The sequence below is a fragment of the Microcaecilia unicolor genome, chromosome 2, assembly GCF_901765095.1.
Source record: "Microcaecilia unicolor chromosome 2, aMicUni1.1, whole genome shotgun sequence".
Taxonomy (NCBI): Eukaryota; Metazoa; Chordata; class Amphibia; order Gymnophiona; family Siphonopidae; genus Microcaecilia; species Microcaecilia unicolor.
In genome coordinates this window covers 172726284-172743856 of record NC_044032.1, presented here as the reverse complement: position 1 = coordinate 172743856, position 17573 = coordinate 172726284, and the positions used below count along the sequence as shown (strand labels likewise).

Sequence of the window (17573 nt, the reverse complement as noted above, 5' to 3'; positions counted from 1 at the left end):
TGAAACCTCCTTTTGAGTCACTGGATTCCTGCCATCTGAAGTACTTGACCTGAAAGGTTATTTTCTTGGTGGCAGTCACTTCAGCTTGCAGAGTCAGTGAGCTTCAAGCCTTGGTAGCTCATGCTCCTTATACCAAATTTCATCATAACAGAGTAGTCCTCCGCACTCACCCTAAGTTCTTGCCAAAGGTGGTGTCGGAGTTCCATCTGAACCAGTCAATTGTCTTGCCAATATTCTTTCCCCGTCCTCATACCCGCCCTGCTGAACATCAGCTGCACACATTGGACTGCAAGCGAGCATTGGCCTTCTACCTGGAGCAGACAAAGCCCCACAGACAGTCCGCCCAATTGTTTGTTTCTTTTGATCCCAACAGAAGGGGAGTGGCTGTTGGGAAACGCACCATCTCCAATTGGCTAGCAGATTGCATTTCCTTCACTTACGCCCAGGCTGGGCTGACTCTTGAGGGTCATGTCACGGCTCATAGTGTTAAAGCCATGGCAGTGTCAGTGGCCCACTTGAAGTCAGCTACTATTGAAGAGATTTGCAAGGCTGCGACGTGGTCATCCGTTCACACATTCACATCTCATTACTACCTTCAGCAGGATACCCGACGCGACAGTCGGTTCGGACAGTCGGTGCTGCAGAATCTGTTTGGGGTTTAGAATCCAACTCTACCCCCCTAGGCCCATTTTTATTCTGTTCCAGGCTGCACTCTCAGTTAGTTGGATAAGTTTTAGGCCAATCTCAGTTATGTCCTCACTGTTGCGAGGCCCAATTGACCCTGTTTGTTGTTTTGAGTGAGCCTGGGGGCTAGGGATACCCCACATGTGAGAATAAGCAGCCTGCTTGTCCTCGGAGAAAGCAAAAGCTACATACCTGTAGAAGGTATTCTCCGAGGACAGCAGGCTGATTGTTCTCACCAACCCGCACACCTCCCTTTGGAGTTGTCTCTTCCTTTGTCTTGCTAGTCTACTAGACTGAGGAACACGCTCTCGTGCGGGCGGGAAGGCGGTCGTGCACGCACATGCGAGGGCTAGCAAACGTTTGTTGCTAGGAAGATCTCCGATCTAGGGCTGCCGTTGGATGTCACCCACATGTGAGAACAATCAGCTTGCTGTCCTCGGAGAATACCTTCTACAGGTATGTAGCTTTCGCTGTATTGTAAGCCAGGAAGGATGCTGCAGTCTAGTCAGGCCTGTGGCTTGCAAAAGAGTGGAAATTTGATTAAATCTAAGGCTAGGAGTTAATCGTAAGCCAGGAAGGATGCTGCAGTCCAGTCAGGCCTGTGGCTTGCAAAAGAGTGGAAATTTTGATTAAATCTAAGGCTAGGTGTTAGGAGCCATCCCTCAATCTGGGGATGTTTAGTCTGCTTGGTGCCTTCTTTACTGGTAGACCTGGTGGCGCCCGGTCCCACCCCAACCCCCCAATCCTGCAATTTTCTCGCTTCTTCACTACTTCTTCCAAGGGACTCAAATTTGAAAAACAAAGAAAGGGAACTGCTCCGCCTTACTGAGGAGAAAATCCAGCAGAAATACTGCTGCTGCAGCTTTTTTAGGAGGGAACTGATTCTGCACGCCTGTCAGTCTTAACTGCATGGTCTGAGCAGATAAACTGGCAAGAGGCAAGAGTCTTCTCTTTTATGTGAGTGCTGCTTTAATTCTTAATTGTCTGGTTTCACTTTTTTGTTGCATTGTTTTCTTTATTCCCATGGTGGCGGAGGTGGTTAAGCAGTGCTTTCGTTGTGGGAAGCGTAGATGAGCGTTGGGGCAGGTTCTGGGTTGTTTTCAGGCCCAAAACTCGTCTGATTCAGCACTGGAAGTAGCGAGGCCATTGGGCTCCCATATGGGAGAGTGTTTGCCATGTACTCTCTCCCTTCCCCTCTGCATGTTTGCTGGCATCTACGGCCATTTTGGAATCCTGCAGTGCAACTTAGGGTGAGTGCTCTTCAGGAAATGGACAGGCTCCTTTTCTTTCTTCGTGGTTGAGTTCGCACTCTCGTGACTCTTTTTTTTTTTCTTGGGCTCCAGCTTCTTCCCAGAAACCATTTTTCCCAAAGTTTTATGAAGGTCTCAATCCTGTTCTGGGTTTGTTCATGCTTCTCAGCCTCAGCCATCATATCTCCTTTCCAAGAAGAGTCGTTTAGATGTGGTTTGTGGGCTAGTCTTGGTCTCTCCTTCTTCTCTTACCCCCTCTGAAAGGAGTGTTTCTGCAGCTTCTGTGCCTTCTGTGTTACCTGAGGAGTTGGAGGAAGGTGAAATTTTGCAGGATGTAGCAGTTGATCCCATGGCTGCCCTTGTGTTTCATAGAGAGTAATTGCCTTCTTTGATCAATAAAGTCCTGCAGGTACTGAATATTTTGTCCCCTGACTCTCTGTCGTCTTCCTCTAATTCTAAGATGGCCAGTATAAAAACGCTTACAAAATCCTTTCCAGTTCATGAGGCTTTGCAAGAGTTAATCTCAGCACAGTGGGCCGCGCCGGATTCTACTCTCAGGGTGGCAAGAGCTATGTCTTGTCTCTATCATTTCTCAGGAGTAACTGGAGGTTTAAATTGTCTAAGGTGGATGCCCTGGTGGCCACAGTGACTAAAAAGTCTACCCTTCCTATGGAAGGTGGCATAGCTCTGAAGGATATTTAAAATAGGAAGCTGGAATCATCTTAAAAGCTGTCCTTTGATGTTTCAGCTCTCTGTCTTTCCAGGCAGCTATTTTTAGCTCTTATGCAGCTAGAGCCTGCGTTAGTTGGGTCCAGAAAGAGGAAGGTGCTTGCTCTGTCTCGGATCCTCAGGCTTCTTTTGAATTCCCTGCTGTATAGACAGGGTTAGCCTATTGGTTGACTCTTTGTATGATATCAGAGCTTCAACCAAACAAATGGCCTTGGTAGTTACCGCTAGACGCTTATTGTGGCTGCGCCATTGGGTAGCAGATGGCTTACAAAGCTTCCTTTTTGGGGGGGGGGCTTTTGTTCGGGGTGGACTTGGAAAAATTAGTCAAGGATTTGAGGGATTCTAAGCATTGAAGCTCCTTTAAGTCAAATCAGGCACGCTGTCGTCTTAAGGACGCCAGGTGGTTCAGACCTGGTCCTTTCAAAGGCCCAGATACCAGTCCAAACATTCCTATTGTTAAGACAAGCAAATGGCTGCCCAGTCAGCAAGATCCTCCTCCTCTGCCTCTTGTTCTTCAAAATGACGAGGTTCCGGTTCACTCTTTGTCAGAGATCATATGGGGATGTCTCACCCACTTTTAGGAGGAGCGGACCAAGTTTACTTAGACCAATGGGTCTTGGACATTATAAGAGAAGGTTACAAGTTAGAGGAATTCTCTACCATCCTTGTCTTGAATGGTATCTAAATTTGGTCCTATGTTTTCTTTAGATAGCACCATTTGAGACACTTTGGAAGGCTACCTTGAAGTCTGTCTTTCTGGTACCTATAACTTCTGTTCTGCAGATTTTCTGAACTGCAAGTCCTGTCCTGTTGTGATCTCTTTCTTTGCAGGTTTCACCATTCGTACTGTTTTTTTCCTTTCTAAAGTGGTTTCTTCTTTCCATCTGAACCAACCTTTGTCTCGTCCATCCTTCATGAAGGAGGATTGTGGGAAGGATTTTGACTTCTTACATTTTTGATGTACGCCAGGTGCTCATTCAGTACCTGCAAGCTACCAATAAATTTTAATGTTCTGACCATTTGTGCTCTTGTTAGGGTGGCCTCTAAGCCAGCCATTGCTCATTGGATTAAAGAATCCATTTTTTCCACTTTGACCACATTCACGGACTCACAATTAAAGTGTGTTCAAACTCATTCATTCCACAAATTGTTGCACATCACAAGCCATTTATGTTATATTATGTCCTTGTGATTTGTAAGCAAGACTAAGGGGATGGTAAAAACACATATTATTGAGCACAGGAGTAGTATGTAACAGACAGATCTTGAATGCACCCCTGGTACAACATTGAATAGTTGCTGAACATTCCAGTCAAGACCTAACATTTCTTTTGTTAAAACCATACCTTCAAAGTAGAGAGGTGGTGACATAGGTACCACTTTATAACATGAGAAATATTTTATTTTTGAGCTCAACTCACTCAAGAAGCGGGGCAGTGGGAGAAAGTACCGGATACAAAGTACTTTTTATTTTCAAAATAAGCTGTCTTTTTAACCTTCAGCCAGTTTCTTTTCCATTTCACCTTTAACTTCATCAACCTTTTTCTCCATTGTATTTTTCAAACCTGATAGAGTATGTCCTTTATCACCTTTTAAACATTCCTTATATCATTTAAAATACTGGGTCCATTGATCTGTTGTGCAGTCTTTTTATGTTCTAAAACTTCTCTTAAATACACCAATATTTCACGTCTAAAGCATACTTCTTGTGGGAAACAGAAAGCAGAATTATTTCTAGTAAAACTATTCCATTTATCCAAATATTTACATGGTTCAGCAACATAATTAGTGCTCATGGAAACCTCTGGCTCTTAAAGTAGAGTCTGACTTTTCTGATTTACGATAATATACTGAGTGGAATCTTAAAAAAAAAAAAAAAAATTATGCCACTGTTTCCCTCTCCCACCTCAGGAGTTCAGTTTGATTCTCCCTCTTTGTGAATCAATCAGACAAAGCCTCCTCTGTTCCGTCCATCAGATCTTGACTCACTGCTTTGAACTGCTGGGTAGCAAAGGCGGTATAGAACGTCTGAATAAATAAATAGCAGTAGCAACATTTCAATTCTGTACTTTGAATGCATTTTGCTGACATTTGTTTAATATTTCAGCTCTTGATGTACCAGAGATCAATGAAGAAAGGAGCAGAATCTATAACAAGGCGTTGATATGTTGGCAACAGCGTGCAGACACACTTGCAGCAGATACGTTTGTACTTGAGTACCGAAAGCTAGGTAAAGATGATGATTTTGCCTGGAAGGAGATAGAGCTGTCTGGTACCAGTCAAGTAATCTCTGGTCTTGAAATCAACAGTGCATATACCTTCAGAGTTCGAGGATTTAGAGGCTCTGCCTGCAGTCCTTACAGTAAGGTTGTGACTTTCCGTACACCTCCAGCTCCAGGTAAATAGTAATCAGCATATAGAATGGCATCAATTTTTAATGCACAGGTTTGGTTGACTAATTTCTGAGATGTTAGTCTTTTGAAAGGTTTTTGTTTTATAGGTAGAATACAGAGCATGCATGTGAATCTCCTAGGATTGCTTATATTTTAGGATGCTTATATTTATACACAAAATGTGATTAAATCTTAATCTAAACCATGACCAGAAAGAGAGAACCATATTCAATAACTTGGAGAAAAATTATATATTTTATGTAACAAAGGGATTCAGCAATAAGTATGAACCCTTCATTTGGTAAGGTGGCAGCTCGTTGAGCACCATGAATTTTAGCTAAACATTTCCTGTAACTATTTATCAGTCTCTCATATTGTCCTTGATGTTATGGCCTGTTCATCCTTATGGAACTCTCTCATCTCTGACATTAGGTCTTGTGACAGCATTTCAATAGGGTTTAGGTCAAGACTTTGACTTGGCCAATCCAAGATATGAAATTGTTCACCTGCTTTGTACTAGATTTGTTTGAACATTGTCTGATAATGCTTGGTTTCACGGCAGCATGACCCACCTTTTGCTTAGCCTCCATAGATGGATGGTTTGACATTCTTTTCTAGAATTTTCTGAATAAAACATAATTCATGATTCCATCACTGATGGCAAGCTGTCCAGGTCCTGCTATAGCTGTGCCTTTTTATTGGCAGCTGGGAGTTTAGTCTTTCTTCTTCACACATTTGCTTTAGCAGAGAATAACAAGGTCTGGTATTAGCGGATTGCTTTGAGTTCATCTGGTTTGGGGAGTCCTGTTGGGATGACCAGCCTACTGTAGCTGCAGGCTTTGCCAAGGGGAATCTATGGACTTCACCATCTCAAACCTTCCCGTGTTCTGTCCTCCTGTAGGATTGCGCTTGTGAGACTAAACATTAACACCCTTTTCCATATCATCATGCTGATCATTCCATAGACTGGTGGGTTGTGTCCATCTACCAGCAGGTGGAGATAGAGAGCAATCCTTTTGCCTCCCTATATGTGGTCATGTGCTGCCGGAAACTCCCCAGTATGTTCTCTATCTCAGCAGGTGGTGGTCACACACAGCAGCAGCTCTGGCTAGGTCTCCAAGCCTAATTCTTAGGTTTTATTGAGTACCTGGGGTTGAGGGCGCTTCTTGAGCAAGTGCAAACCTGGTGGTGCCCTCCTTTTCTCCCCCCTCCCGCTGGCTCCGTTAAAAAAAAAAAAAAAATTGAACGTCCTTTAAGGGTGTTTATTTCAACGTTTATATCAGCTTTTGTTGCAGCTGCTCACTGGGACACCAGTTTGTTACAGCTCGGAGTGAGAAGCAGGTAATTTTTACCTTTTGTAGCGGGCAGGGGGTTCCCTGATCGGTCTCCACGTGGCCTATAGCGTCGGAGGGCGAGGGCGCGAAGAATCGCTCCCCGGACCGCGTGTGCACGTCTAGCGGGGATGCGGGGGTTTCAAAGCCTGAATCGCCTTTTTTGGGCGTCAGTTTGGAGTCCGGTCAGTGTCCCGGTTCTTCCTCCGGTGCAGCGGTTTTTTCCGCCATAAACGCCCATCCCCCGCTGCTCGCTCCCTCCATTTTGACCGGCCACTCTGCTCGGACAGCTTCTTCTTGGGCCGCCCTCGAGGTGGGAGACGTTAATGCTGTGGTCGCCCTTGATTCGGGCGATGGCAAGAAAGCGGCCAAAGTTAAGCGCCGTTTTTCCCGCGTGGCTCCTTCTCGGAGTTTCGCGCTGGATGCCATTTTGGATGCGCACCATGTTTCTCCCCCGCTCTTGCGAGTGCCGGTTGAGGGTGCGTCTAGGGCCGTGGCCCAGACTGCAGAAGTGCACAGTCTGGGGGGTTTCTCACCTGAGTTCATTTTGCTGCTGCATCAGGTTTTCCTTATGCAAAACGCTGCCCCTGCTCCCCTGTCCGATAAAGGGGTTGAGGCCTCTGGAAGCAAACACCCTCGGGTGGATTTCCAGGCCCTAGAGGACTCTGTCTCCTCTGATGTGGATGAGGGCAGCGTATCTGAGTTCTCCCAACGGTCCTTTGGGGATTCCTTGGAGGAGACGGATTCCCGCTCGGATTGAGCGGATGACCCCTCTGCAGCGCGGATCTTTGCTCAGAGGATTTGCCCAACCTGTTAGTGCAGGCCATGAGCATTTTGAAGATTTCCTCTCCGGAGGACGTCTCTCCCTCAGCCTCTGCTGGCTCTGCCATTATGCTGGGGACGAAGCGCCCGCCTAGAACCTTCCACGTGCATGATGCCATGCACACCTTGATTTCGGCTCAATGGGATGTCCCAGAAGCGAGCCTGAAAGTGGCTAGGGCTATGTCCCGTCTCTATCCTCTGCCTGAAGGTGAACGGTAGGCCTTTCTTTGGCCTACCGTGGATTCTTTAATCACTGCGGTGACTAAGAAAACGGCGTTGCCGGTGGAAGGTGGCACGGCCCTAAAGGACGCCCAAGACAGAAGGTTGGAGGTGGCTTTAAGGTCGTCCTTCGAGGCGGCTGCTTTTTTTTTTTTTTTTGTTACATTTGTACCCCGCGCTTTCCCACTCATGGCAGGCTCAATGCGGCGGGCAATGGAGGGTTAAGTGACTTGCCCAGAGTCACAAGGAGCTGCCTGTGTCGGGAATCGAATTCAGTTCCTCAGTTCCCTAGGACCAAAGTCCACCACCCTAACCACTAGGCCACTCCTCCACTCCACTTTAAGTTTGCAGGCCTCAGTTTGCGGCTCCTATGTGGCCAGGGCGTGCCTGACAATTGTGCAGCGGGCTTCCCCCTCAGATCCTTCCTTGAGGTCTGATTGGCCGGCCCTGGAATCGGGCTTGGCCTACTTGGCAGACTTGCTGTATGATGTCTTGAGAGCCTCGGCTAAAGGTATGGCTCAGACAGTCTCTGCACGGCGCTGGCTTTGGCTGAAGCATTGGTCTGCTGACCACGCCTCTAAATCTCACCTGGCTAAGTTGCCTTTTAAAGGCAAGCTGCTCTTTGGGGTCGAGCTGGACAAGATTGTGACCGATCTCGGCACGTCTAAGGGCAAGAGGTTACCGGAGGTCAGGGCTCGGGCCAGTGGTGCCCGCCCCGGTTCCTCCAAAGGACGGTTTCAGAAAGCCCGTCGGTATCGCCCGGGCAAGTCGGGCTCCTCTGCCCCCTCTTCCTTCAAGAGGAACTTGTCCCCCAAGCAGCATTCCTTTCGCAGAGACCGCCGTCCCGGAGGTGCGTCCTCCGGTCCTCCCCCAGGGTCTCGTACCCAATGACAGGGCCCTGGTCCATGGCCCAGAGCAGATTGAAGGACGCCTATCCTTGTTTCTGGGCGAGTGGACCGGGGTAACTTCAGACGCTTGGGTGCTGGAAATCATCAGAGACGGCTACAAGCTAGAGTTCTGCCAACCCTTAAGAGACGGGTTTGTGCACTCTCCCTGCAAGTCTCCGGTCAAAGCTGTGGCAGTGCAGCAGACTTTGGACAATCTGATCCACCTGGGTTCGGTCGTTCCGGTGCCAGAAGATCAACTTGGCAAGGGACGTTACTTCATTTACTTTGTTGAAGGCAGGGGAGTTCCTGGCATCCTTGGACATCAAGGAAGCTTACTTGCATATTCCCATCTGGCCTCCTCATCAATGCTTTCTGCGTTTTGCAGTCCTGGGCCGACACTTCCAGTTCAGAGCCCTCCCGTTCGGGTTGGCTACTGCTCCGCGGACCTTCTCCAAAGTAATGGTGCTCATCACGGCCTTCCTACGAAAGAAAGGAGTACAAGTCCATCCTTATCTGGATGACTGGTTGATCCGAGCCCCCTCTTATGCAGAGTGCGGCAGAGCTGTAGACCGGGTGATTGCTCTTTTGAGCTCCCTGGGGTGGATCATCAACTGAGAGAAAAGCCAGCTGCGCCCGACTCAGTCCCTGGAGTATGTGGGAGTTCGTTTCGACACCCAAGTGGGCAGAGTGTTCCTGCCAGACAATCGGATTGTCAAGCTTCAGGCTCAGGTGGACCAGTTCCTAGTAGCCTCTCCTCTTCGGGCTTGGGACTATGTGCAGCTGTTGGGCTCTATGACGGCCACGATGGAAGTAGTGCCCTGGGCCAGGGCCCATATCAGACCTCTACAGCACTCTCTGCTGCAGCGATGGACTCCAGTGTCGGAGGATTGCGCTGTGCGCCTTCCCTTGGATCCAGCGGTGCGCAAGGCGCTGAGCTGGTGGCTGAGGACAGACAAGCTGTCCGCAGGAATGCCTCTTTTGATCCTGGAGTGGGTTGTCGTCACGACGGACGCCTCTTTGACGGGCTGGGGAACCCACTGCTTGGGAAGAACAGCGCAGGGGCTCTGGTCTCCTGCAGAGGCAAAGTGGTCTATCAACCTCCTGGAACTCAGAGCCATTCGGTTGGCACTTTTGGAGTTTCTCCCGGTACTGGCGGTGAAGCCAGTACGGGTCCTGTCGGACAATGCCACGGCTGTGGCCTATGTCAATCGCCAGGGAGGTACCAAGAGTGCCCCTCTAGCCAAGGAGGCCATGAAGCTATGCCAGTGGGCGGAAGCGAACCTGGAACAGCTGTCGGCGGCCCACATTGTGGGAGTCATGAATGTCAAGGCGGACTTTCTCAGTCGCCATACCTTGGATCCCGGAGAGTGGCAGCTATCGGCTCAGGCGTTCTTGGACATCACGAAGCGCTGGGGCCAGCCGAGCATAGATCTGATGGCGTCATCAGCCAATTGCCAAGTGCCGCGCTTTTTCAGCAGAGGACGGGACCCTCGCTCTCTGGGAGTAGATGCTCTTCTCCAATGGTGGCCGACACAGGAGCTTCTCTATGTGTTCCTGCCCTGGCCCATGTTGGGCAGGGTGCTAGACCGGGTGGCAAAGCATCCGGGTCGGATAATCCTGGTGGGTCCGGAATGGCCCAGACGTCCCTGGTATGCGGACTTGATCAGGCTCGCGGTGGACGGCCCTCTGCGGCTGCCAGCGGTGCGGGGCCTGTTGCACCAGGGTCCCGTGGTGATGGAGGATCCCTCCCCCTTTGGTCTTACGGCCTGGCTATTGAGCGGCAGCGTCTGAGGAGGAAGGGCTTCTCAGACAAGGTCATCGCCACTATGCTGAGAGCGAGGAAGCGCTCTACTTCTACTGCTTACGCCAGGGTTTGGCGTACCTTTGCATCGTGGTGTGAGGCAGGCTCTCTTTCTCCCTTCACTGCTCCAATTTCTTCAGTGTTGGCGTTCCTGCAAGAAGGTCTGGAGAAAGGCCTGTTGCTCAGTTCCCTTAAAGTCCAGGTAGCGGCTCTGGCTTGCTTCAGGGGTCGCCTGAAGGGTGCTTCCATGGCCTCGCAGCCAGATGTGGTGCGCTTTCTCAAAGGAGCTAATCACCTACGCCCTCCTCTGCGCTCGGTGGTGCCTGCGTGGAATCTCAATCTAGTGCTAAGAGCCTTGCAGAAGCCGCCTTTTGAACCCTTGTCGAGGGCATCTCTGAAAGACCTGACGTTGAAAGCAGTCTTTTTGGTGGCTATCACTTCAGCCAGATGAGTTTCCGAGCTCCAGGCGCTATCATGTCGGGAACCCTTCCTGCGGTTCACTGAGGCAGGAGTGTCTATTCGCACGGTGCCTTCCTTCCTGCCCAAGATTGTTTCTCGTTTCCATGTGAATCAGCAGCTCTGCCAACCCTCCTTTCGTAGGGAGGACTACCCAGAGGAGTACTCTGCTCTCAAATATCTAGATGTGAGACGAGTCATCATCAGATACTTGGAAGTGACCAATGATTTCCGGAAGTCGGATCATCTGTTTGTGCTGTTCGCAGGGTCTCGTAAGGGTCTGCAGGCATCCAAGCCTACAGTAGCACGATGGGTCAAGGAAACCATTGCAGCGGCTTATGTGGCCGCGGGGAAGATGCCGCCTATCCAGCTGAAGGCTCACTCCACTAGAGCATAGGCGGCCTCGATGGCAGAGGCCGGGTCCGTCTCCTTGGAAGAGATTTGTAAGGCGGCAACCTGGGCATCGGCTCATACCTTCTCCCGTCATTACCGCTTGGCTGTGGCTGCTCGGGCGGAGGCCCGGTTTGGAGCTTCAGTGTTGCGGTCAGGGATTTCTATGTCCCGCCCTGGGTGAGTACTGCTTCGGTACATCCCACCAGTCTATGGATTGGTCAGCATGATGATATGGAAGGTAAAATTATGTATCATACCTGATAATTTTCTTTCCATTAATCATAGCTGATCAATCCATAGCCCCTCCCAGATATCTGTACTGTTTATATTCTGGTTGCATTTCAGGTTCAAGTTTAGTCTTCAGTTCCTGTTCAGGAGGATCTTCGTGTTCAAGTTTTTTCGATTGAATTCTTCTGGAGTTGAGACGATTTTGTGTTACAGTTTTACGGGGCTGGATTGAGACCTAAATTCTGCCGGCTCTCCCTCCTGCTTCGTGCGGCAGTAGGGTAGCCTTATATCCCTCCCGCTTCGGCGGTGTTAGGGTCAGCCAGCTGTTCCCGCGGTTGCGGTCGCAGGATAAGCCAGATCCCCCCACATCGGCAGGTGTGGTGTCCCTCCCCCGCTCCGCGGGGATGAGCTGGACGGATTCCCCTCCCCCACTTGTGTGGGGATGAGCTGGGTTGATTCCCCTCCCCCGTTTTGGCGGTGGTGAGCTGGGCAGAGTGTCCCTTTGTGGGTGTAATTCTCTAAGTGCTGAGTCCTGCGGATGGAGCTTTGATATCGACATACTGAGGAGTTTCCGGCAGCACATGACCACATATAGGGAGGCAAAAGGATTGCTCTCTATCTCCACCTGCTGGTAGATGGACACAACTCTCCAGTCTATGGATTGATCAGCTATGATTAATGGCAAGAAAATTATCAGGTATGATACATAATTTTACCTTGTAGTAGTCATTTATCTTATCTAGTAGTCACTAGATATAGATCTACGCCACTAGCCAGGCTGATCGGTGGATGGACATTCACTTCTATGTCTATGCGGATGATGTGCAGCTACTCATACCCATTGATCCAGACTTATCTATAGTTCTGAATAAACTTGACTATCTATTTAACATCAACTAAGAATGGGCTAGTAAAACATTTGTCTGAACACAAAACTGAGCTCTTTTGGGTCCTTAAAACAAGTAGGTACACACCTGACATTGAAATATCTTTTGGGAGATAAACTCCTGCTTAAAGAAATCTTGAGGACCGCTAGACTCGGTACCTAAACTGATCCCCCAAATCCAAGCAACTTTCAAGAGCTGCTTCTATCATTTACGACAGCTATGCTGCTTCTATGCATTGACAAGACAAGTCTAGTCAATGTCACCATGATGACATCGACTAGAATGCACTCTACACTCTCTGATTACAAAGGGTTTGCACCAGCTTTAGTTGATTCATAGTGCTGTAGCAAAAATAATAAATGGTTGTAAGTGACATGATCACATCACACCATTTCTGCAAAAACTTCACTGGCTACCAGTGCAATACAGGGATAAATTTAAAACTCTGATCTTCAAGGCCCTTAAAGGAAATGGGCCAGAGTACTTGAACAGGATCTCCCTCTTCACACTTTCAGGGTCACCAAGATCCTTCCAAGGAATATCCCTAACCACACCCTCTCCAGAGAGCATCACACAGTGACACCCACCAATGAGCCTTCTCCGGCGTAGCCCCCACACTCTGGAATGCACTCTCAGAAAGGCTTTGCTCAATGCAGGACTCTAGTTCAGGAAGCAGGTGAAACCTTCGGTCTTCTCCCAGCCCGTTAATGGAAGAAGCCGCTAATTTGCAGGCCACACACACACACAAGGACTAACGCACCAGCTGCACATACTGTATGAAGCCTATCCATTCCTACCCTAGTTGAGATCATATTCATGCATATTTCTGTCTTATCTGTCTGTATGTTCCACCTCCACTTACACCTTTTGCTTTGCATTAAAGATGTTTTATTAGGTATTGTGTTGCCATTGTAAGTAGCATACTGTGCCATACTATGCACTGTTGTATTGCCTTTGTTTGACTTGCTGTGCATAGTCTTCCAGAGGTTAGGGCTTGAAAAAATGCAGAGTAGACTCAAGGCGAGAACAGTGGACCATGGGAAGAGTCAAACAGTTTGCAGTAGCAGAATGAAGGATACAGGGTGGGGTATAGGAAACAAGAAGAGAGGAAATATATAAAGGAATACTGAGATATAGAACCTTATGCGCAAATGTAAGGATCTTGTGATGAATTCGAAAAGAGATTGGGAGTCAGTGATGTATATAGAGAGGATGTGATAGTGATGATATGCACAAGTAAGAAGCCTAATAAAGCAGCTTTTAAACAAAAATGGGAGGGAAAGCCAACAGTCATCCAAGGGAGCATGGTTTGGTACTATTCGTTACTATTGAAACAGGACATTTAGGGAATCCCAATAGAGAGGTTTCAAAAATGATGCAAGAAAGCCAGGAGTGTTTAAGGGGAGAGCAATGTAAAGGATGCACATTATCCCCGTCAACTTCTAAGCAGCTTATAGATGCAAGGAAAAAACACAATATGAAATAACTGCATGCAAATGCTAGAAGCCTAAAAAATAATATGGGAGAGTTAGAATATATAGAATTAAATGAAGAGGTAGATTTAATAGGCATCTCAGAGACCTGGTGGAAGGAGGATAATCAATGGATCACTGTATTAACAGGGTACAAATTATATCATAGTGATAGAGTGGATCATATTGGAGGGGGTGTTGCACTGGATGTTAATGATGGAATTAAGTCAAACAAAATAAACATTCTACATGAAACAGATTGCAGTGTAGAATCCTTATGGATAGAAATTCCATGTGTGATGGGAAGAAGTATTCTGGTAGGGCTGTTCTATCATCCGCCAGGACAGACCGAACAGATTTATGAAGAAAAGTTTACAGAAATTAGGAAAGTTGGCAAATTCGGCAACATTGTAATTATGGGTGATTTCAGTTACCCAAACTTAACAATATTTGGAATCTGTAGAATTCAATATCAATATTATGGCATTAATTCTATAATTATATACCAGGTATTTGAAGGTGTGTCTTGTAAGTTTCAGTGAAGAGTTGGTGGAGAAAAAAAGACCACTGTTCACGGAGATACCTCAATTTGAAGGACACGCCTTTCTGAGTAAAGAGGATTCCTCATTAATCATAAGTCCTCAAAAAAAACTCCACATACAATTTCATATTCATGAAACAGCTACATAACCACCTTTCCACAATACCTATGGGATGAGACTCAATGTTATAGTGAAAGCATATAACCAGATATTACTTATCTTGGATGACAAAATTATCCTCTTCGCGATAATAATGATCAGTTCTCCCAACAGGGGAACCCTGCTGGGGAAGTTAATTTATTCCAATTATATACATCCAAGATTATATTCTTCACCTAACTAGTCTCTCCTCGGCACTTTTACAAAATGACGATTAGCTTCTTCCAGACATATCAAGATTTATACCCAGCGTATGACGTCTAGTTGTATTTTTTTTTTTTAACTTTATCTTTATTAAGCTTTTTAACAAACATAATTTCACTTTTATGGATGATAATACACGATTTAGAAATAAATTATATAGACAAACATATATATTTTTTTTATAAGTTTCAAATAGTTATCGACCACAAGAATAAGAAATCAATGACGTCTAGTTGTATTGACGTACAAACGTGCCATTTATGTAGATCTTCAAAAGAAGGCTTTCCATTCGATGGAAACATTCAATCCATTAGGAATCACAGTTTGTAATACAAATATCCACCTCTGTTCCTCCTGTCTGAGCAGTTGTCTTATGTCTCCTCTACGTTCGGTGATTGTTATCTCCAAAACGATGTACTGTAAATCAGAAAAATTATGTTGCTTTGTCAAAAAATGTGATACTAAAGGTTCATAACTTTTTTTTCTGCCAGTATACAATACCTGTGTTCAGTTAGTCGAGTCTTTAAAGGACGCGATGTTTGCCCCACTTAATACAGGTTACATGGGCAACTCAAAAGATATATCACATTTTCAGATGTGCAAGTAGTTTTTGCAGTTAGAGGATATAATCTGCCTGTGCGGACATCTTTAAAAGCATTAGACTCACTCATGATGTCATACACTGAACATCGACCAGAGACTTTGTGATATCCCCCCTTCATGAATGGGAATACCTACCCGGTTCCAAGTTTCTGCCGGACATAGTATATCACTCAAATTGTTGTTTCTTTGAAAAGCAAACAGAATTCTAAGATTTTGAAAACAAGGGTGGACATTTAACATAGGAATGTGTTTTTTGATGATCATCATTTTATTTGTATGTGAGTTGTATTTCGTCACAAATGTCAAATGCACTTCAAGAGTTAAAGGCAATTTTACAGGTTTAAAACACACTGTTCTATCACATATATAAACTATCCATAGTTCCCTTTTAGTCATGCGTGTGTAATTTCAAAACAAGGCACCTAGGAAGTAAAAGTACGTAGGCATATGTGTTTCACCTATATTATAAAATACCCTTCCTAAAAGATTTTGTACCAAATTATTCCTGCACAGAGTTAGAAATAAGTTTGTGCTTTTGTGCGTCAGCATATAGGTGTGTATTCTATCAAATGTGCAAATATGCAGTAACCCCTCTCAGGGAGTGCCTCCACACAATTCGGGTAAACAGGCATATTCAAGGTTGTGTACATCTAAGTTTGTATGTACAGTAAGACCTCGGTTTTCGTTGGTTTCGGTTTTCATTGATTTTTTCAGTGAAAAATTTGTCTCTGATTTTGTTGGTTGCCTCGGATTTCGTTGGCGTGCCCACGTGACCTCACTGCTAATTTTGCGAAAACAAAGGGCGATCCACGCGTTCTCCTGCTCATTGTGGCGTTGTTTCTCATTGTGTGAGCATCACCCCGCACGTCTAATGCAACGCACGCAAGATGAAATCACATGTGCACAAATCTAATTTTCCCTGTTAAGTGCTTCCCTTGCTAATAAGTTAACCCTTTCCCTTTAGCTCCATCATGGGACTATATTTATTCTCTATAAAATGTGTTTTTGGTATGTAGTTTGGAGTGTCTAGAACGAAATTAATTGGATTTACATTGATTCATATGGAAATAATTGCCTCGGTTTTCGTCTGTTTCGGTTTTCGTTGATTGTTTTTGGACGGATTATCAACGAAAACCAAGGTTTCACTGTATACTGGGAAGACAGGCACATAAAAGCTTATTTCTATATATAGGTCATGTGAAAATGTCTTGCAAAATTTATTCTCTTTGGGTAATTTTGTTTTGGTTCCCTCATTGTCACAGAAATTGTGATTTGTGTATTGTAGTTTCTAGTTGAATTAAATGACGTTTAAAATAACACTGCCAAAGTTATTTGCATGGTTATCTGTATGTATCTTATCTATCTATATGTTATGTAATGCATTCTTACATTTTTTTTAGTTTTCAGTTTCCTTTTTGATGATAAATGTGGATACAACAAAGAACACCTTGTCCTGAACAACAAGAGAGATTCTGTGGAGAGCATGGCTGGATTTCCTCTGCTGCTTGGGGCTGAACGTATCCAGATGGGGTGTTACATGTGCCTGGACTATATAATTGGAGACACTGGGATCACAAAAGGGAAATATTTCTGGGCTTTCCATGTGGAACCTTATTCTTACCTTGTAAAAGTTGGCGTAGCATCGGATACAAAATTGCAAGAATGGCTGCAGAATCCTCGCAATACAAGCAGTCCAAGGTACATGGCATTTCTCTGTTAGTGTAGAAAAAGTAGCAAAGCTGTATATAATAGAAATCAAATTTTAAAATGGCCTGCTACTGCTACTTTAGGTAGGTCTATATCTGGAAATTTGTTTGCCTGGTTGCACATCAGCACATCATCGCTGATTTAGTGTTCTTGCATGTAAACATGATAATCCAGTGAACCAGATTAGTGTGCCTTGTTTTAGTATAGAGATTTTGTTAATTACACTGACAACTGAGGCTAGGCAACTTCTTTCCAGAAGGAAAAAAAAGGGAATTATGATGCAATTAGACCTCTCATCTGCTTTTGACATCTTAGATCACTCAGTACTCTGGTCTACCAGCTGGATTGTGTAACTGTTTGTGAATGTTAGGCAAAGTGCACACTAATGTGTGCTTACCACGCAAAAAATGGAATATACAGATGTCTCAAATTAAAAAAAAAAAATCTATGATCCCAGGAAGTTAAAAATCCTTCAACTCCTTTTTAGTTAATTTGCCAATTACAAATGGTAAATGTTTTGTAGGATCTAAAGTGATTTTCTGATAAACATCATTTAACTTCTTGCACATGAATCTCCAGGTCTTGTATGACAACTGCTCCTCCCCATCTGCTTTTTGATAATTAGTCGTCATCTTTCAAACTTCTCAAAGATAACCTTTCTTTCCTCAATAAATTGCCAAAATTTGACATCTTTCAAAACTACTTGTTTGAACACATTGGTGATCAGATCAACCGGACCCGATGGTGTCCATGTGGAAGGTAGATTAATGATAGTCTTGTCAATGACTTTTATCATTAAAAAATTT

At 45.6% G+C, this 17573-nt stretch overlaps 1 protein-coding gene across 2 annotated transcripts in view; it reads left to right on the top strand.

The window, feature by feature from the left end:
- TRIM36 (tripartite motif containing 36) overlaps window positions 1-17573 on the top strand; it is a 196163-nt gene that overhangs the window by 151952 nt on the left and 26638 nt on the right. For both annotated transcript variants that reach the window (XM_030193496.1, XM_030193497.1), the window contains exons 8-9: window positions 4771-5061; window positions 16461-16758. In XM_030193496.1, the coding sequence (XP_030049356.1) occupies window positions 4771-5061; window positions 16461-16758 (589 nt within the window). The remainder of the gene's footprint in view (window positions 1-4770; window positions 5062-16460; window positions 16759-17573) is intronic.